This window comes from Salmo salar, chromosome 05 (genome assembly GCF_965601325.2).
Source record: "Salmo salar chromosome 05, fSalSal1, whole genome shotgun sequence".
Taxonomy (NCBI): domain Eukaryota; kingdom Metazoa; phylum Chordata; class Actinopteri; order Salmoniformes; family Salmonidae; genus Salmo; species Salmo salar.
Genome location: NC_138295.1, coordinates 22166741 through 22188003, shown reverse-complemented (window position 1 = coordinate 22188003; position 21263 = coordinate 22166741). Strand labels below are relative to the sequence as shown.

The 21263-nt window shown below is 44.5% G+C and overlaps 1 protein-coding gene and 1 long non-coding RNA gene across 2 annotated transcripts in view; one reads left to right on the top strand and one right to left on the bottom strand.

Annotated features, from left to right (window-relative positions):
* Window positions 1-19857, top strand: part of LOC106604464 (ecto-NOX disulfide-thiol exchanger 2-like) — a 229744-nt gene extending 209887 nt beyond the window's left edge. The window contains exon 14 of the mRNA XM_014199103.3: window positions 16639-19857. Within this exon, the coding sequence (XP_014054578.3) occupies window positions 16639-16770 (132 nt within the window). The 3' untranslated portion in view covers window positions 16771-19857. The remainder of the gene's footprint in view (window positions 1-16638) is intronic.
* On the bottom strand, window positions 979-21038 carry LOC145879501 (uncharacterized). Its single transcript, XR_014392294.1, has 2 exons — window positions 20836-21038; window positions 979-1467 (listed from the first exon to the last, which is right to left on the bottom strand). It is a non-coding gene; the product is annotated as an uncharacterized LOC145879501 (long non-coding RNA).
* Between the last annotated feature and the right edge of the window lie 225 nt (window positions 21039-21263).

Here is a 21263-nt window from a genome sequence, read left to right as displayed (position 1 = left end):
GCTTTTATCCACAAGTTGCAAAAGAGATATCTGTGGAGTAGTTTTTACGAATACCTTATTGGTGCTCATATTGAATACAGTGTTGATTTAAATGTTTCAACATTCTCTTATCCACCATTTTTCTAGGATTTTAGAAAAACATGGTAGTGCAGATATTGGCCGATAATTTGTTAAAGATCTTGGATCCCCAGATGTATAGAGGTGTATAACTTCGGAAATTTTCAAATCTTCATGAACAATACCAGTTTGCATAGATTTGGTGAAGATATGTTAGAGGCTCAGTAATCGAGGAAGACACTGATTTCACCAAAGAGGCACCAATCTCATCATGACCTGCTGCTGATATCTTTAAATTACCAATCACCTCCATTACATCAGGAGGATCAAACTGAAGCATCTTAAAGCGCTCACAATTACATTTGTTAAATATTCTACATTTAATGCTACTAATCATTCCCATCTGTTTATTTCCAGCTGCCAAAGAGATGTGGGAAATTGGAAAGTGGTCAGAAATGTCATTATAAAGTATACTTGTATTAGTCACATTATTCAAAGAATTTGTAAAAAATTATTAATAAGGGTAGCCGATGAACTGGTCACTCCTGTGGACTTATAAATGAGGGTATATAGTAGCGGTCGACCGATTATGATTTTTCACCGCCGATACCGATTATTGGAGGACCCAAAAAAAACAATACCGATTAATCGGGCGATTTTTATATATATGTTTGTAATAATGACAATTACAACAATACTAAATGAACACTTTTATTTTAACTTAATATAATACATCAATAAAATCTATTTAGTCTCAAATAAATAATGAAACATGTTCAATTTGGTTTAAATAATGCAAAAACAAAGTGTTGGAGAAGAAAATAAAAGTGCAATATTTGCCATGTAAAAAAGCAAACGTTTAAGTTCCTTGCTCAGAACATGAGAACATATGAAAGCTGGCGGTTCCTTTTAACATGAGTCTTCAATCAAATCAAATCAAATTTATTTTTATATAGCCCTTCGTACATCAGCTGATATTCTCAAAGTGCTGTACAGAAACCCAGCCTAAAACCCCAAACAGCAAGCAAAGCATGTGAAAGAAGCACGGTGGCTAGGAAAAACTCCCTAGGAAAAACTCCCTAGAAAGGCCAAAAACCTAGGAAGAAACCTAGAGAGGAACCAGGCTATGAGGGGTGGCCAGTCCTCTTCTGGCTGTGCAGGGTGGATATTATAACAGAACATGGTCAAAATGTTAAAATGTTAAAGTGTTCATAAATGACCAGCATGGTCAAATAATAATAATCATAGTAGTTGTCGAGGGTGCAACAAGCACGTCCGGTGAACAGGTCAGGGTTCCATAGCCGCAGGCAGAACAGTTGAAACTGGAGCAGCAGCACGGCCAGGTGGACTGGGGACAGCAAGGAGTCATCATACCAGGTAGTCCTGAGGCATGGTCCTAGGGCTCAGGTCCTCCGAGAGAAAGAGAGAAAGAGAGAATTAGAGAGAGCATATTTAAATACACACAGGACACCGGATAAGACAAGAGAAATACTCCAGATGTAACAGACTGACCCTAGCCCCCCGACACATAAACTACTGCAGCATAAATACTGGAGGCTGAGACAGTATTCCCAGGTAAGAAGTTTTAGGTTGTAGTTATTATAGGAATTATAGGACTATTTCTCTCTATACCATTTGTATTCCATATACCTTTGACTATTGGATGTTCTTATAGGCACTATAGTATTGCCAGCCTAATCTCGTGAGTTGATAGGCTTGAAGTCATAAACAGAGCAATGCTTGAAGCACAGCGAAGAGCTGCTGGCAAATGCAGGAAAGTGCTGTTTGAATGAATGCTTACGAGCATGCTGCTGCCTACCACCGCTCAGTCAGACTGCTCTATCAAATATCAAATCATAGACTTAAATATAATATAATAACACTCAGAAATACAAGCCTTAGGTCATTAATACGGTCAAATCCGGAAACTATCATTTCGAAAACAAAACGTTTATTCTTTCAGTGAAATACAGAACCGTTCCGTATTTTATCTAACGGGTGCCATCCCTAAGTCTAAATATTGCTGTTACATTGTACAACCTTAAATGTTATGTCATAATTATGAACAATTCTGGCAAATTAATTACAGTCTTTGTTAGGAAGAAATGGTCTTCACACAGTTCGCAACAAGCCAGGCAGTCCAAACCGCTGCATATACACTGACTCTGCTTGCATAGAACGCAAGAGAAGTGACACAATTTCCCTAGTTAAAAGAAATTCATGTTAGCAGGCAATATTAACTAAATATGCAGGTTTAAAAATATATACTTGTGTATTGATTTTAAGAAAGGCATTGATTTTTATGGTTAGGTACATATTGCCACGGGGTGGCAGGTAGCCTAGTGGTTAGAGTGTTGGACTAGTAACTGAAAGTTTGCAAGATCGATTCCCCGAGCGAACAAGGTAAAAAAATCTGTCGTTCTGCCCCTGAACAAGGCAGTTAACCCACTGTTCCTAGGCCGTCATTGAAAATAAGAATTTGTTCTTAACTGACTTGCCTAGTTAAATAAAGGTAAAATAAAAAAATAAACAGTGGTGCAACGACAGTGCTTTTTTCGTGAATGCGCTTGTTAAATCATCACCCGTTTGGTGAAGTAGGCTGTGAATCGATGATAAATTAACAGGCACCGCATCGATTATATGCAACGCAGGACAAGCTAGATAAACTATTAATATCATCAACCATGTGTAGTTAACTAGTTAACTATGTTAAAATTGATTGTTTTCTATAAGATAAGTTTAATGCTAGCTAGCAACTTACCTTGGCTCCTTGCTGCACTTGCGTAACAGGTAGTCAGCCTGCCACACAGTCTCCTCGTGGAGGGCAATGTAATCGGCCATAATCAGTGTCCAAAAATGCTGATTACCGATTGTTGTGAAAACTTGAAATCGGCCATTCCGATTAATCGATCAACCTCTAGTATATAGATAGCTGGAGTATAAAGTATTCAAAAAAATCTAAGGTCAGTGTGTGGTTCTCACTTTTAAATAAATTGATGTTGTAATCACCCAATAGAAAACACATTTTTATCTTCATTATTAATAAAATCCAAGGTTGATGCAAGGATATCAAGGAAACTGCCAATGTCAGAATCGGGGGGGTCAATGGATGCATCCAATTACCACTTTTTCCACCAAAAAAATACAGGAGGGAATTTATATGAAGAGATTCAACATCAATGTTATCAGATGTAAGTGAAAGGTCCTCTCTAACAAATAATTTATCAACAAAAATGGACACTCCTCCTCCCACTTGATGGTTTACAGTGATGAACAGCATTATAAAGACAAAGAGACGTCATAAAGCATGGTTGTCTCTTCAGTCAACCATATTTCTGAAAGGACAACAACGGAAAACTCATGACTGAGAAAAGACAGATAATGAACAAGGTGGTCATGATTTTTAGGAAGACTGCGAACGTTCAAATGAAAGGTAGAAAATAAGCTTGGAATTAGATAAACTGCTACAGTATAGAGATGAGATACTTATTTCTTGGAAATTTCAGGAAATTTGAATCTGGATCAACACAATCATTATATTGATAATTCGCTTCATTAATATCTAACGGATTGAAGAGCACGTTATCAGGGTTGATTTCCTGCCCAACTAGGAGAGATACACAGTCAGAATCACCCAGAGAGCGGAATGGAAACATAGAAGTGTATACCTCACATGTCCAATACAATCATACATTGTGTTGGTTTTCTCAATAGGGGTGAACTTCCTATGGAATGCACATTGACACAGTCCACAGAAGACCACTGAAGACTTCAGAGGGTTATGACATTTAGAGCAATGTGTGTTTTTGGTCATGAGGTTAGAGTTGGGTCCGCATTCAAAGGCTAGGGCAGTGTAAATACAAAGAGAACTGAGTTATTTTGCTTTTTTTTACCCCAGAGTTCACTTTAAAGAGGCCTGAGATAGGTTATTTTTATGAGGGCTAGGTATGAAAACAACCTTACAATACATTATCACACACAACCAGCTGAGCAATAGAGGCATCCTGGCACCTTGCTGCAAATCACACACACACACACACACACACACACACACACACACACACACACACACACACACACACACACACACACACACACACACAAGCTTCCCCCACATTCCCGCATTAACCCCTCGCCTTCTGGATGATAGCGGGGTGAACAGGCAGTGGCTCGGGTGGTTGTTGTCCTTGATGATCTTTTTGGCCTTTCACCAACTTGGTAGAACTGGAGTTGTTTAATAAATAATAAACAAACTCAAACTCCAAAACCAACGTACATAAAAATAACTTGGGTAAAAATACCCATCGCACACCAATACAAAAATACACAAAATCAATAACAAACAAAACAATCTCGTACAAGGACATGAGGGAAAACAGAGGGTTAAATACTCAACATGTAATGACTGGGGTTGGAAACAGGTGTGTAGGAAAACAAGACAAAACCAATGGAAAATGAAAAATGGATCAGTGATGGCTAGAAGACCGGTGACGTCGATCGCCGAGCACCACCTGAACAAGGAGGGGCATCGACTTTGGCAGAAGTAGTGACAGTACCCCCCCCCACGTGCGGCGCCAGTGGCGCGTCGACACCGGCCTCAGGGACGACCCGGAGGACGAGGTGCAGGGTGATCCGGATGGAGACGATGGAACTCTCGCAGCAGGGAAGGATCTAACACATCTTCCACCGGAACCCAGCATCTCTCCTCCGGACCGTACCCCTCCCAGTCCACGTGGTACTGAAGGCCCCTCGTCCGACGTCTCGAATCTAGGATGGATCGAACGGAGTATGCCGGGGCCCCCTCAATGTCCAGAGGGGGCGGAGGAACCTCCCGCACCTCAGCCTCCTGAAGCGGGCCAGCCACCACCGGCCTGAGGAGAGACACATGGAACGAGGGGTTAATGCGGGAATGTGGGGGAAGCTTTAACATAACATACCTCGTTCACTTTCCTCAGGACTTTAAACGGCCCCACAGACTCAGAATCCGGCAGGGCAGGCGGAGGGGCAGGTTTCTGGTCGAGAGCCAGACCCTGTCCCCTGGTGCGAACACCGGGGCCTCACTGCGGTGACGGTCTGTGCCAACTTTCTGGCGTCGTACGGCGCGCTGAAGGTGGACGTGAGCGGCGTCCCAGGTCTCCTCCGCGCGCCGGAACCAGTGGTCCACCGCAGGAGCCTCGGTCTGACTCTGATGCCAAGGGGCCAGAACCGGCTGATACCCCAACACGCACTGAAAATGAGAGAGGTTAGTGGAGGAGTGGCAGAGCCAGTTCTGAGCCATCTCTGCCCAGGGCACGAACGCCGCCCACTCCCCCGGCCAGTCCTGGCAATAAGACCTCAGAAACCTACCCACATCCTGGTTAACTCTCTCCACCTGCCCGTTACTCTCAGGGTGAAAACCCAAGGTAAGGCTGACCGAGACCCCCAGACGCTCCATGAACGCCTTCCAGACCCTTGACGTGAACTGGGGACCCCAATCAGACACTATATCCTCAGGCATCCCGTAGTGCCGAAAGATGTGTGTAAACAGAGCCTCTGCAGTTTGTAGGGCCGTAGGGAGACCGGGCAAAGGGAGGAGACGACAGGACTTAGAAAACTGATCCACAACGACCAGGATCGTGGTGTTACCTTGTGAAGGTGGAAGATCGGTTATGAAATCCACCGACAATTGCGACTACGGCCTTTGTGGAACGAGTAAGGGTTGTAACTTACCTCTAGGTAGGTGTCTAGGAGCCTTGCACTGGGCGCACACTGAGCAGGAGGAAACATAAACCCTCACGTCCTTAGCTAAGGTCAGCCACCAGTACCTCCCACTAAGACATCGCATCGTCTGACCAATCCCAGGATGACCAGAGGAGGGTAACGTGTGAGCCCAGTAGATCAATCGGTCGATGACAGCAGACAGAATGTACAGATGCCCAGCTGGACACTGAGGGGGAACGGGCTCTGCACGTGACGCCCGCTCAATGTCCGCGTCCAGCTCCCATACTACCGGTGCCACCAAACAAGAGGCTGGGATTATGGGAGTGGGATCCATGGACCGCTCCTCTGTGTCATACAGCCAGGACAGTACGTCTGCCTTAACGTTCTGGGAACCTGGTTTGTAAGAGAGGGTAAACACAGAACGGGTAATAAACATGGCCCACCTTTCCTGGTGAGGATTCAGTCTCCTCGCTTCCCGGATGTACTCCAGATTGTGGTGGTCAGTCCAGATGAGAAAAGGGTGTTTAGCCCCCTCAAGCCAATGTCTCCACACCTTCAAAGCCTTGACAACAGCCAAGAGCTCCCAATCCCCCACATCATAGTTTCGCTCTGCCGGGCTGAGCTTCTTAAAGAAGAAGGCACAGGGGCAGAGCTTAGGTGGCGTACCCAAGCGCTGAGACAGCACAGCTCCTATTCCAGCCTCAGACGCGTCCACCTCCACTGTGAATTGCAAAGACGGATCCGGATGAGTCAACACAGGAACCGAGGTAAAGAGAGTCTTCAGTTTCCTAAAAGCCCTATCCGCCCCAGTCGACCACTGCAAGCGCACCGGACCCCCCTTCAGCAGTGAGGTAATGGGAGCAGCTACCTGACCAAAACCCCGGATAAACCACCGGTAGTAATTGGCAAACCCTAAAAATCGCTGCACCTCCTTTACCGTGGTGGGAGTCGGCCAATTACGCACAGCTGCAATGCGGTCACTCTCCATCTCCACTCCTGACGTGGATAGGCGATACCCTAAGAAGGAGACGGACTGTTGAAAGAACAGGCATTTCTCAGCCTTGACATACAGGTCATGCTCCAACAGGCGACCAAGCACTCTGCGCACCAGGGACACATGCTCGGCGCGTGTAGAGGAGTAGATCAGAATGTCATCGATATACACCACTACACCCTGCCCGTGCAGGTCCCTGAAAATGTCATCTACAAAAGATTGGAAGACTGATGGAGCATTCTTCAAACCGTACAGCATGACAAGGTACTCATAATGCCCTGAGGTGGTACTAAATGCTGTCTTCCACTCGTCTCCATCTCGGATACGCACCAGGTTGTACACACTCCTGAGATCCAGTTTAGTGAAGAAGTGTGCCCCGTGCATTAACTCAATCGCCGTGGCGATCAGAGGTAGCGGGTAATTGTACCCGACCGTAATGTTATTGAGACCTCGATAATCAATGCGCTGGCGAAGACCTCCATCCTTCTTCTTCACAAAAAATAAACTTGAGGAGACGGGTGAAACATATGGAGACATATGTCTTCATAGCCACCGTCTCCGCTTGCGATAGGGGATACACGTGACTCCTGGGTAGTGCAGCGTCTACCATGAGATTTATCGCACAATCCCCCTGTTGATGGGGTGGTAATTGAGTCACCTTCTTTTTACAGAAGACGAGAGCCAAATCGGCATATTCGGGGGAAATGCGCACGGTGGAGACCTATTCTGGACTTTCCACCATAGTAGCACCAAAGGAAACCCCTACACACCTACCTGAGCACTCTCGCGACCACCCCATGAGAGCCCTCTGTGGCCAAGAAAAAGTGGGGTTATGACAAATTAACCAAGGTAGACCCAGCACCACGGGATACGCAGGAGTGTCCATAAGGAAAATACTCATTTTTTCCTTGTGACCGCCCCTGCTTCACCATACTCAAAGGAGCTGTGGCCTCCCTGATTAACCCTGACCCTAATGGTCGACTATCTTAGGTGTGAACGGGGAAAGGCAAATCCACGGGTACAATGGGGATCCCTAAACTATGAGCAAAAGCTTGATCAATGAAATTCCCAGCCGCGCCTGAATCTACTAGCGCCTTATGCTGGGAACGCGGGGAAAAATCAGGTAAAGTAACAGACACAAACATAAGTGCAACAGAGGGCTCTGGATGAGAATGGTGCCTACTCACCTGGGGTGGCGCCAGAGCGCCCTGCCTGTTACCTCGATTCCCAGAGGAACCTACCCGGCACCAACCAGCAGTGTGACCTCTGTGGCCACAGATGGTGCGCGAGCGGGAACCCCCTCCGGTCTCCCTGTGCACCCCCTCTCCCAATTCCCTGGGTATAGGAGAGGGGGTGCGGGAGGATGGAACCACCAGACCCCAATCTGGACGTCCGCGGGCAGCCAGCAGGTTGTCCAGCCGGATGGACAGATCCACCAGCTGGTCAAAGGTGAGGGTGGTGTCTCTGCAGGCCAGCTCCCGACGGACGTCCTCACGCAGACTACAACGGTAACGGTAATCAGGGCCCTGTGATTCCATCCCGCACCGGCTGCCAGGGTCCTAAACTCCAGGGCAAAATCCTGGACACTCCTCGTCTCCTGCCTAAGATGGTAGAGGCGCTCACCCACTGCTCTGCCCTCGGGTGGATGGTCAAAGACTGCCTGAAAACGGCAGGTGAACTCCTCATAATGGTCCAACGCCGCATCATCTCCTCCACACACAGCGCTGGCCCACTCCAGGGCTCTCCCGGTGAGGCACGAGACGAGGGCGAAACTCTTCTCACGGTCAGATGGAACTGGGTGGACCGTGGCCAGGAAAAGCTCTAACTGTAGTAGGAAACCTCGGCAGGTGGCAGCACTTCCGTCGTACTCCTGAGGCATGGATAGACAGATGCCAACGAGTTCAGGTTGAGAAGGGGCGCTCAGGATAGACCCCGGTTGGGCTGGTGGAGGCGCTGGAAAAACTCCCTGTCTCTCCCTGCGGTCCATATTCTGGACAACGCGATCCATGGCGGCGCATAGATGGTGAAGCTTCTCCTCACTCTCCTGGACGCGCTTCATATTTTGGTCCGAGATTCTGTCATCGTCGTGTGTGTAGGTGGCAAGGAAGTCAGGAGAAACAAACTTGGTAAAACTGGAGTTGTTTAATAAATAATAAAGAAACATGAACTCCAAAACCAACGTACATAAAAATGACATAGGTAAAAATACCCGTCGCACACCATTACAAAAATACACGAAATCAATAACAAACAAAACAATCTCGGACAAGGACATGAGGGAAAACAGAGGGTTAAATACACAACATGTAATGACTGGGATTGGAAACAGGTGTGTAGGAAAACAAGACAAAACCAATGGAAAATGAAAAATGGATCAGTGATGGCTAGAAGGCCGGTGACGTCGATCGCCGAGCACCACCCGAACAAGGAGGGGCATCGACTTCGGCAGAAGTAGTGACAATATTACTGCATGGTTGGAACTATAAGCACAAGCATTTCGCTACACTCGCATTAACATCTGCTAACCATGTGTATGTGACAAATAAAATTTGATTTGAATTTGATTTGACACACATACACACACACACACACACACACACACACACACACACACACACACACACACACACACACGCACACACACACAGAGCGAGCTGTCCTGTCTCCTCGCTCCAACACACACACAATGCCACAGATTAAGCATCCCCACTGGGTTGACATATGGGCCTGATGTATGCCAGAGCCCCACTGCGCAGTTTGAGCCTCCTGGCGCAGTCAGCCTTGAATCCCCTAGTGCAAGCAGAATCCCATGGTGCAGCCAAAGTCTTCTTGTGCTGTCTCATCTAATTTCAGGCCCTTGATGCAGGCTCCGCTTCAGGTTTGAGTTGGGGTTGATGTTAAGCCATTAACTTTCCTCTCCTCTCACTCCCTCCAGATACAGTGTATGCTATTTTCTTGTATCTCCCATAGCTCCAGTACTGTAGACATAAGGAAAGGATATCTCTCTGTATCTCCCAATGCTTCAGTACTACATACATGAATATAGGATATACAGTTGAAGTCGGAGGTTTACATTTAACTCAGTTTTCACAATTCTTGACATTTAATCCTCATCTTAGCTCAGTTAGGATCACCACTTTATTTTAAGAATGTGAAATGTCAGAATAATAGCAGAGAGAATGATTTATTTCAGCTTTGATTTCTTTCATCACATTCCCAGTGGGTCAGAAGTTTACATACACTCAATTCGTATTTGGTAGCATTGCCTTTTAATTGTTTAACTTGGGTCAAACATTTCGGGTAGCCTTCCACAAGCTTCTCACAATAAGTTAGGTGAATTTTGGCCCATTCCTCCTGACAGAGCTGGTGTAACTGAGTCAGGTTTGTAGGCCTCCTTGCTCACACAGGCTTTCTCAGTTCTGCCCACAAATGTTCTAAGGCATTGAGGTCAGGGTTTTGTGATGGCCACTCCAATACCTTGACTTTGTTGTCCTTAAACCATTTTGCCACAACTGGAAGTATGCTTGGGGTAATTTTCCATTTGGAAGTCCCATTTGCGACCAAGCTTTAACTTCCTGACTGATGTCTTGAGATGTTGCTTCAATATATCCACATCATTTTTTCCTCATGATGCCATCTATTTTGTGAAGTGCACCAGTCCCTCCTGCAGCAAAACACCCCCACAACATGATGCTGCTACCCCCGTGCTTCACGGTTGGGATGGTGTTCTTCAGCTTGCAAGCCTCCCCCTTTTTCCTCCAATCATAACGATGGTCATTATGGCAAAACAGTTCTATTTTTGTTTCATCAGACTAGAGGACATTTCTCCAAAAAGTACGATCTTTGTCCCTATGTGCAGTTGCAAACCATAGTCTGGCTTTTTTATGGCGGTTTTGGAGCAGTGGCTTCTTCCTTGCTGAGCGGCCTTTCAGGTATGTCAATATAGGACTCCTTTTACTGTGGATATAGATACTTTTGTGCCTGTTACCTCCAGCATCTTCACAAGGACGTTTGCTGTTGTTCTGGGATTGATTTGCACTTTTCGCACCAAAGTACGTTCATCTCTAGGAGACAGAACCCATTTCCTTCCTGAGCGGTATGACAGCTGCGTAGTCCCATGGTGTTTATACTTGTGTACTATTGTTTGTACAGATGAACGTGGTACCTTCAGGCATTTGGAAATTGCTCCCAAGGATGAACCAGACTTGTGGAGGTCTTGGCTGATTTCTCTTGATTTTCTCATGATGTCAAGCAAAGAGGCACTGAGTTTGAAGGTAGGCCTTGAAATACATCCACAGGTACACCTCCAATTGACTCAAAATATGTCAATTAGCCTATCAGAAGCTTCTAAAGCCATGTCATCATTTTCTGGAATTTTCCAAGCTGTTTAAAGGCACAGTCAACTTAGTGTAATGTAACTTCTGACCCACTGGAATTGTGATACAGTGAATTATAAGTGAAATAATCTGTCTGTAAACAATTGTTGGAAAAATTACTTGTGTCATGCACAAAGTAGATGTCCTAACCGACTTGCCAAAACTATAGTTTTTTAACAAGAAATTTATGGAGTGGTTGAAAAACTAGTTTTAATTACTCCAACCCTTGTCTATGTAAACTTCTGACTTCAACTGTATCTCTATCTCTCATAGCTACAGTACAATAGACATGAATATATTGTTTATCTCTGTATCTCCCATAGCTACAGTACTATAGACATGAACATAGGATATCCATCTGTATCTCCCTGTGCTACAGTACTATAGACATGAATATAGGATATCTATCTGTATCTCCCAGTGCTACAGTACTGTAGAAATGAATATAGGATATCTCTCTGTATCTCCCAGTGCTACCGTACTATAGACATGAATGTAGGATATCTCTCTGTATCTCCCAGTGCTACAGTTCTATGGACATGAATATAGGATATCTCTATCTCCCAGTGCTCTTGTGGTTGTGTCTCAGTGTGATTTCCCTGGACACTGAGACCTGTTACATCTGGATCCTTCCTGTCTCTCACTGACGAAGCAGAGCGGTTTTATTTATTCTGACACTTCGCTAAAACACCCGTCTCCACATGTCGGGCTCCTCAGGGGCCTTTCTGGGTTCTCAGCACTCCTCTGCTCTCGACTGTCAGATTGATTCTGTTCTTTTCTCTCCTCCACATATGACCACTACGCTCACTGACACCTCTGCAAGGAGGCCTTCAGATATACTATATGGTCACTCTTACTGCTACCCCAATGATGAGGCCCTCAGACATGACTACTCTTACTATTACCTCCATGAGGAAGCCCTCAGACATGACTACTCTTACTGCTACCTCCATGATGAAGCCCTCAGACATGACTCCTCTTACTGCCACCTCCATGAGGAGGCACTCTTATACACTACTTTACCAAAAGTATGTGAATACCTGCTCGTCGAACATCTCATTCCAAAATCATGGGCATTATTATGGAGTTGGTCCTCATTTTGCTGTTATAACAGCCTCTGCTGTTCTGGGAAGGCTTTCCACTAGATGTTGGAACATTGCTGCGGGAACTTTATTTGATTCAGCCACGAGAGCATTTGTGAGGTCAGACACTGACGTTGGTTGATTAGGCCTGGCTCGCAGTCATCGTTCCAATTCATCCCAAAGGTGTTCGATGGGGTTGAGGTCAGGGCTCTGTGCAGGCCAGTCAAGTTCTTCCACACCGATCTCGACAAACCATTTCTGTATGGACCTTGCTTTGTGCACGGGGGCATTGGCATGCTAAAACAGGAACGGACCTTCCCCAAACAGGAGAGCGCTACCTTCCCCAAGACCTTTCCCAAACTGCCACAAATTTGGAAAACCAGAATTATCTTGAATGTCATTGTATGCTGTAGCGTTAAGATTTCCCTTCACTGGACTAAGGGGCCTAGCCCTAACTATGAAAAACAGCCCCAGATCATTAAATCTCCTCCAACAACTTTACAGTTGGCCCTATGCATTCGGCAGTTAGCATTCTCCTAGCTTCCCCCAAATCTAGATTAGTCCGTCGGACTGTCAGATGGTGAAGTGTGATTCATCACTCCAGAGAATGCGTTTCCACGGCTCCAGAGTCCAATGGCGGCGAGATTCATTTGCGACCAAGCTTTAACTTCCTGACTGATGTCTTGAGATGTTGCTTCAATATATCCACGTAATTTTTTCCTCATGATGCCATCTATTTTGTGAAGTGCACCAGTCCCTCCTGCAGCAAAGCACCCCCACAACATGATGCTGCCACCCCCGTGCTTCACGGTTGGGATGGTGTTCTTCGGCTTGCAAGCATCCCCCTTTTTCCTCCAAACATAACGATGGTCATTATGGCCAAACAGTTCTATTTTTGTTTCATCAGACCAGAGGACATTTCTCCAAAAAGTACGATCTTTGTCCCTATGTGCAGTTGCAAACCATAGTCTGGCTTTTTTATGGCGGTTTTGGAGCAGTGGCTTCTTCCTTGCTGAGCGGCCTTTCAGGTATGTCGATATAGGACTCGTTTTACTGTGGATATAGATACTTTTGTACCAGTTTCCTCCAGCATCTTCACAATGTCCTTTGCTGTTGTTCTGGGATTGATTTGCACTTTTCGCACCAAAGTCCATTCATCTCTAAGAGACAGAATGCATCTCCTTCCTGAGCGGTATGACGGCTGCGTGGTCCCATGGTGTTTTACTTGCATACTATTGTTTGTACAGATGAACGTGGTACCTTCAGGCATTTTGAAATTCACCAAGTCCACAGACTTTTTTCTCTGAGGTCTTGGCTGATTTCTCTTGATTTTCCCATGATGTCAAGCAAAGAGGCACTGAGTTTGAAGGCAGGCCTTGAAATACATCCACAGGTATGCCTCCAATTGACTCAAATGATGTCAATTAGCCTATCAGAAGCTTCTAAAGCAATGACGTAATTTTCTGGAATTTTCCAAGCTGTTTAAAGGCACAGTCAACTTAGTGTGGAGTAAACGTCTGACCCACTGGAATTGTGATACAGTGAATTATAAGTGAAATAATCTGTCAGTAAACAATTGTTGGAAAAATTACTTGTGTCATGCACAAAGTAGATGTCCTAACCGACTTGCCAAACTATAGTTTTTTAACAAGAAATGTGTGGAGTGGTTGAAAAACAAGTTTTAATGACTCCAACCTAAGTCTATGTAAACTTCCAACTTCAACTGTAGGTGTGGGTTTATCAAATCAAATGTTATTGGTCACATACACATGGTTACCAGATGTTATCGCGAGTGTAGCGAAATGCTTCTGAAATGTTTCTAGATCCGACAGTGCAGCAGTATCTAACAGGTAATATCTAACAATTCCACAACAAAACCTAATATCTAACAAATTCCACAACAAAATCTTATACACACAATCTAGTAAAGGAATGGGATAAGAATATATAAGTATAAAATAATTGGATGAGCAGTGACAGAGCGGCTAAGATGCAATAGATAGTGAAGGATACAGTATACATTATATACATATGAGATGAGTAATGGGAGATATGTAAACATTCTTAAAGTGGCATTATTAAAGTGACTAGTGTTCCATTTATTAAAGTGGCCAATGATATAAAGTCTGTAGGTAGGCAGCCGCCTCTCTGTGCTAGTGGTGGCTGTTTAACAATCTAATGACCTTGAGATAGAAGCTAATTTTCAGTCTCTTTGTCCCAGCTTTGATGCACCTGTACTGACCTCACCTTCTGGACAGAAGCAGGGTGAACATGCAGTGGCTCGGGTGGTTATTGTCCCTGATGATCGTTTTTGCCTTCCTGTGACATTGGGTGTTGTAGGTGTCCTGGAGGGCAGGTAGTTTGCCCCATGTGATGCGTTGTGCAGACCGCACCACCCTCTGGAGAGCCTTGCAGTTGTGGGCGGTGCAGTTCCCATACCAGTCGGTGATACAGCCTGACAGCATGCTCTCAATTGTGCACCTGTAAAAGCTAGTGAGGGTTTTTGGTGACAAGCTAAATTCTTTCAGCCTCCTGAGGTTGAAGAAGCGTAGTTGCACCTTCTTCACCACACTGTCTGTGTGCGTGGACCATTTCAGTTTGTCTGTGATATGTACACCGAGGAACTTAAATGTTCCACCGCCACTGCTGTCCCGTCAATGTGGATGGGGGGGGGGGGTGGGGGGTGCTCCCTTTGCTGTTTCCTGAAGTCCACGATCATCTCTTTTGTTTTGCTGACATTGAGTGAGAGGTTATTTTCCTGACACCACACTCTGAGGGCCCTCACCTCCTCCCTGTAGGCTGTTTCGTTGTTGTTGGTAATAAAGCCTACCACTGTAGTGTCATCTGCAAATTTCATGTTTGAGTATGAGGTGTCCATGGCCACGCAGTCGTGGGTGAACAGGGAGTACAGAATGGGGCTGAAAACGCACCCTTGTGGGACCCCAGTGTTGAGGATCAGCAGAGTCGAGATGTTGTTTCCTACCTTCACCACCTTGGGGCGGCCCGTCAGGAAGTCCAGGCCCCAGTTGCACAGGGCGGGGTCAAGACCCAGGGTCTCTAGCTTAATGATGAGTTTGGAGGGTACTATGGTGTTGAATGCTGAGCTGTAGTCAATGAACAGCATTCTTACATAGGTATTCCTCTTGTCCAGATGGGATAGGGCAATGTGCAGTGTGATGGTGATTGCATCGTCTGTGGACCTATTGGGGCGGTAAGCAAATTGAAGTGGGTCTAGGCTGACAGGTAGGGTGGAGGTGGTATGATACTTGACTAGTCTCTCAAAACACTTCATGATGACAGAAGTGAGGGCTACGGGGCGATAGACATTTAGTTCAGTTACCTTAGCTATCTTGGGAACAGGAACAATGGTGCCCATCTTGAAGCATGTGGGGACAGTAGACTGGGATAGGGATTGATTTAATATGTCCGTAAACACACCAGCCTGCTGGTCTACGCATGCTCTGAGGACAAGGCTAGAGATGCCGTCTGGGCTGGCAGCCTTGCGAGGGTTAACACGTTTAAATGTTTTACTCACGTCGGCCACGGAGAAGGAGAGACTACAGTCTTTGGTAGCGGGCCACGTCAGTGGCACTGTATTGTCCTCAAAGCGCACAAAGAAGTTGTTTAATTTCTCTGGCAGCAAGACCTTGATGTCCGCGACGGGCTGGTTTTCTTTTTGTAATCTGAGATTGTCTGTAGACCCTGCCACATACGTCTCGTGTTTGAGCCGTTGAATTGCGACTCCACTTTGTCTCTATACTGACACTTTGCTTGATTGATTGCCTTACAGAGGGAATAACTACACTGTTTATATTCGGCCATATTTCCAGTCGCCTTGCCATGATTAAATGCGATGGTATGTGTTTTCAGTTTTGCGCGAATGATGCCATCAATCCATGGTTTCTGGTTAGGGAAGGTGTTAATAGTCACAGTGGGTACACCATCTCCTATACACTTCCTTATAAACTCACTCACCGAGTCAGTGTATACTGTACGTCAATGTTATTATCTGAGGCAACCCGGAACATATCCCAGTCCATATTATCTGAGGCAACCCGGAACATATCCCAGTCCATGTGATCGAAGCAATCTTGAAGCGTGGAATCCTATTGGTCAGACCAGCAATAGATATCACAGGCGCTTCCTGTTTTAGTTTCTGCCTATACGAGGGGAGCAACAAGATGGGGTCATGGTCAGATTTGCCAAAAGGAGGGCGGGGGAGGGCCTTGTATGCATTCATCTTGTGATGAGTATTGTGTTGGTGTTGGCGTTTGTCACTCAGATCAGTTCTTCTGAGATGTGGGGCTCTGAGTTTGTAGGAGTGTGTATCAAATCTGTGTGTAACGTTTGTATTGTGATTGTATCTGTGGATGTGTGCCTGTGTATGTATCAAATCTGTGTATTTATAGTGTGTGTATGTGTGTTTCAGATAAACACAGGACAGGTGGGGGCTCTACTGGGTCGGCTGCCCTGTACCTTCAGACAGGAGCTGACAGGGGTGGGCGCCAGCCTGGAGAAACGCTGGAAGTTCTGTGGTTTCGAGGGAATCAAGACCAAATAGAGCATTACAAAGACACAGCGGATATCACAGGGACACAGAAGAAACAGCATTAGGCTGCATTATGAGGACACTAAGGATACAGCCTCTGTGTACGTGACAGAGAGGATGACTCGTCTCCAGGGTGACAGAGACCTCTATAACACCTCCAACACCACACTGCTCTGCTCTGTGCCCGACTCTGCAACACCTCATGAGATAAAACACTGGGAGTCCCAGAGGAGTATCAGTCCAAAGGTGCCAGGGGATTTGCTGAACCGTTCTCAGAGCCTCTAACTGGTTAACTCTGCTGTCAATCAACCAAGACTACTACCCATGACCACGTTCAGTTGCCAAACGTTGTTGAAAGTTGCAAATAGAAATGCCATGAATAGCCAACATGATTCCTCGGTCAACGTGTTCGGAGAGGCATGTTTGTTCTATGTGGTACATTTCTATCGGAAAGTTCCTAAATGTTGTGGCCTGCTGAACGTGCCCCAGGGAGGATATCAGGGTCTGCTGAACACTTTCCACTTCTTTCTGCCTTTCTCTTCTCTCTCTTTTGTTCCGTGTTTGAGCAATTCTATAAATAGATTGTATATATTACCATACTTTCTGTATGGGCATCGTCATACCAGATGACTTCAGGAGCTATCAGGTGGTTGTTGTTTGTTTTCCATGTGAACCAACTGAAAATTCTCAATCAATGTGTATTCAGTTTTAATTTAGTATTCAGTGCTCTTTGTTTGAACTCAAAGAATAATCAAGGCCCAACAATTAGCATTTCTTATGCCCACGTCTAGGTAGTCTCTCCCCGCTACTGTCTGCATTTTTCTGTTTAGTACCTAATGAACACGACCCTGGTAAACATAATGGACCTCCAGCAGTTGGCAGGGGTAATAGCGTTTTTATGAGTATACCTTCACGTGGTAGGGGTGGTAGGTAGCCTAGGTTAGAACGTTGGGCCTGTAACCTAAAGGTCTCTAGTCGAATCCCGAGCTGACAAGGTGAAAAATCTGTTGATGTGTTCTTGAGCAAGGCACTTAACCTGTTGGGGACAGACGTTCCGCTAGCGGAACCCCGTTCCGCCTGTGGAACCCCTAGCCAACAGCCAATGGCATCGCACGGCGCGAAATACAAAACCAACTAAAATACGACAATTCAATTTTCTCAAACAATCAACTATTTAACACCATTTTAAAGATAAGACTCTCGTTAATCTAACCACATTGTCCGATTTCAAAAAGGCTTTACAACGAAAGCAAAACATTAGATTATGTTAGGAGAGTACATAGACACAAATAATCACACAGCCATTTTCCAACCAAGTATATATGTCACATAAACCCAAACCACAGCTAAATGCAGCACTAACCTTTGATGATCTTCATCAGATGATACTCCTAGGACATTATGTTATACAATACATGCATGTTTTGTTCAATCAAGTTCATATTTATATTAAAAAAAAACGCTTTTTACATTAGCATGTGATGTTCAGAACTAGCATACCCACCGAAAACTTCCGGTGAATTTACTAAATTACTCACGATAAACGTTCACAAAATACATAATTATTTTAAGAATTATAGATACAGAACTCCTTTATGCAATCGCTATGTCCGATTTTAAAATAGCTTTTCAGCGAAAGCACATTTTGCAATATTCTGAGTACATAGCTCGGCCATCACAGGCTAGCTAATTTGACACCCACCAAGTTTGGGGCTCACTAAACTCAGAACTACTATTAGAAAAATTGGATTACCTTTGCTGTTCTTCATCAGAATGCACTCCCAGGACTTCTACTTCAACAACAAATGTTGTTTTGGTTCCAAATAATCCATAGTTATATCCAAATACCTCCGTTTTGTTTGTGCGTGCAGGTCACTATCCGAAGGGTGACGCGTGAGCACATTTCGTGACAAAAAAATTAAAAATATTCCATTACCGTACTTAGAAGCATGTCAAACGCTGTTTAAAATAAATGTTTATGCTATTTTTCTCGTAAAATAGCGATAATATTCCAACCGGGCAATGTTGTATTCATTCAAAGGCTGAAAGAAAAAAAATGGAGAAGTCTCGTGACAGCACATCTCCAGTCTCACTGTCCCCAGGCTGACCACTCACAAACAGAGCTGCTGTACTTTGCCCAGAGACAGCAGACACCCCATTCCACTTTCTGGCGGATTTAGAGAGCCAATGGAAGCCTTCGAAAGTGTCACGTTACAGCAGAGATGCTGTATTTTTGATAGAGATGCAACAGAAGGACAACAAATTGTTAGAAAGGGCACTTCCTGTATGGAATCTTCTCAGGTTTGGCCTGCCATATGAGTTCTGTTATACTCACAGACACCATTCAAACAGTTTTAGAAACTTTAGAGTGTTTTCTATCCAAATCTACTAATTATATGCATATTCTAGTTTCTGGGCAGGAGTAGTAACCAGATTAAATCGGGTACGTTTTTTATCCGGCCGTGAAAATACTGCCCCCTATCCCAAAGAAGTTAACCCTAATTGCACCAGGTTCGCTGTTGATAATGGCAGACCCTAGCTATGATCCCACCCTCCGAGGGTGTATGCAAAAAACACATTTCCAATTCACACGTGTATTAAAACGCACTTGTACATGTGTGGAATAGAACAAATATAAGCGCCCACCAAATTATTATAACACAGTGCCTTCCTGTTGTGGTTAGTTCATTTGAGGATTGTTGGGATTGTTTGTTTGTATGTTTTTGTATATTTTCTTATTTTACTTGATATCATCCATACTTGATGTCTTACTGTGTAAAAAAATATATGTTTTATCATCATATACACCATAGTAGTGCAGTGCCCCTGGAGAAAGTTAGGGTTAAGTGCATTGCTCAATGGCACATTGACAGATGTTTTCACCTTGTCAGCTCGGGTATTCAAACCATGGAACTTGCGGTTGCTGGCCCAACGCTGCTGCCGTTACTTGACCAGCCAATCATTTGATGTAATTTTTTGCTGCGTACATGCTGTTTGTGTCGTTATTTGAAGATGTTTGGTGAAGTGCATTTTGATAAAAATGTTAGTTTGATGACACAATGATGTGATTTGTTTTGTCAGAGGGTAAACATGATTTACATGCATCTCAAACAGCTTAGAGAATAACAGTAGGGGGTTACACGATGTGTAAAAGTGAACAACCATATCCTGAAATACGGTGTATTCATCATATCATTCCAGGTTAACTTTTTTTGCAGGCTGCTATATCATATTAATGTGGTTCCTGAGCAGACGTGACACCACAGTGGTGTTGCAAAAAAATTAAATCTGGGGCCTGTAGTTTTTCCTGATCTGGTAATCTAACAAGGTAAAACGGTATAATGCAGTCATACGTTTAAGGTGAGGGAGGACGATTTTGTTTTCATGAGCAAGGCCTTATTTCTATTACAGCATATTGTATGACTCTCATTCCTATTCCATTCACCCAGTTCAATGCAACAGCGATAGGTTAAGGCTACTACATGTTACTTAAATTTGACCTATACCCATCATGAGGTTGCTACAACTTATGAATGAAAGTTTACAACGTAGGTAGATAGACAGTGACATTCAATATCGCCTTGCACACTCTTGCCTGCATCTAGCTGATATAGGGTGTAATCATTAGTCCAACAGTTGCAAACAGGTTTATTTTGGACAAATTCAGGTATGTTTATCCACCTTTTCTTCCATTTGCTTCCGTTTAAGAAAAGTTTTTCAACAGAATCGGCGGAATGAATACCCCTGATCACGCGTAAACACAGTTTACTTTCATAGCAGCCACGTTGTATTCCTTCTCGCATCTCTCTTCCTCTCACCTCTTCCATTTGCTTGTGGAATTCAACAAACACATCAGCTGTATGTGACCAGGCAAAATAAACTTTCCAAGCCAAACCACTGCGCACAGCCGACATCGTTGTCAGCATATTAGCTAAAGTAACGTCATAGTCAGCATAGCTAATAGAACTAATGCGTTAGTAAACCCGCTACAATCATGCAGTAACGTCACTGTACAGTCAGTAAGCAGTTATACCGGCGGGCCCCGGTGGCAATAAATTAGTTATACCAAAAGCTTACCTTGACTTGGAAGAGTTCCAGTGTTGTGTTGGAAAGTCATAGCCAGCTAGCTAACATAGCATCCCTCTGTTTAAGCAGGGTGTTTCAGTAGGCTAAACTAGCTAGCTGCATTTTCTAGCTAAGTAACTGAAACTGAAAGTGAAAAAGAATGACGAAATCTCTCTCTATTTCTCTCTTTCATCTACTTAATTTTGGAAGGAATTAATTTCTTCAAAACTGTTCCACTATTGTCTTTCTCTCTCTTTGAGTCAACTACTCACCACATGTTATACACTGCAGTGCTCGCTAGCTATAGCTTATGCTTTCAGTACTAGAGTAATTCTTTGATCCTTTGATTGGGTGGAAAACATGTCAGTTCATGCTGCAAGAGCTCTGATAGGCTGGAGGACATCCTCCAGAAGTTGTCATAATTAATGTGTAAGTCTATG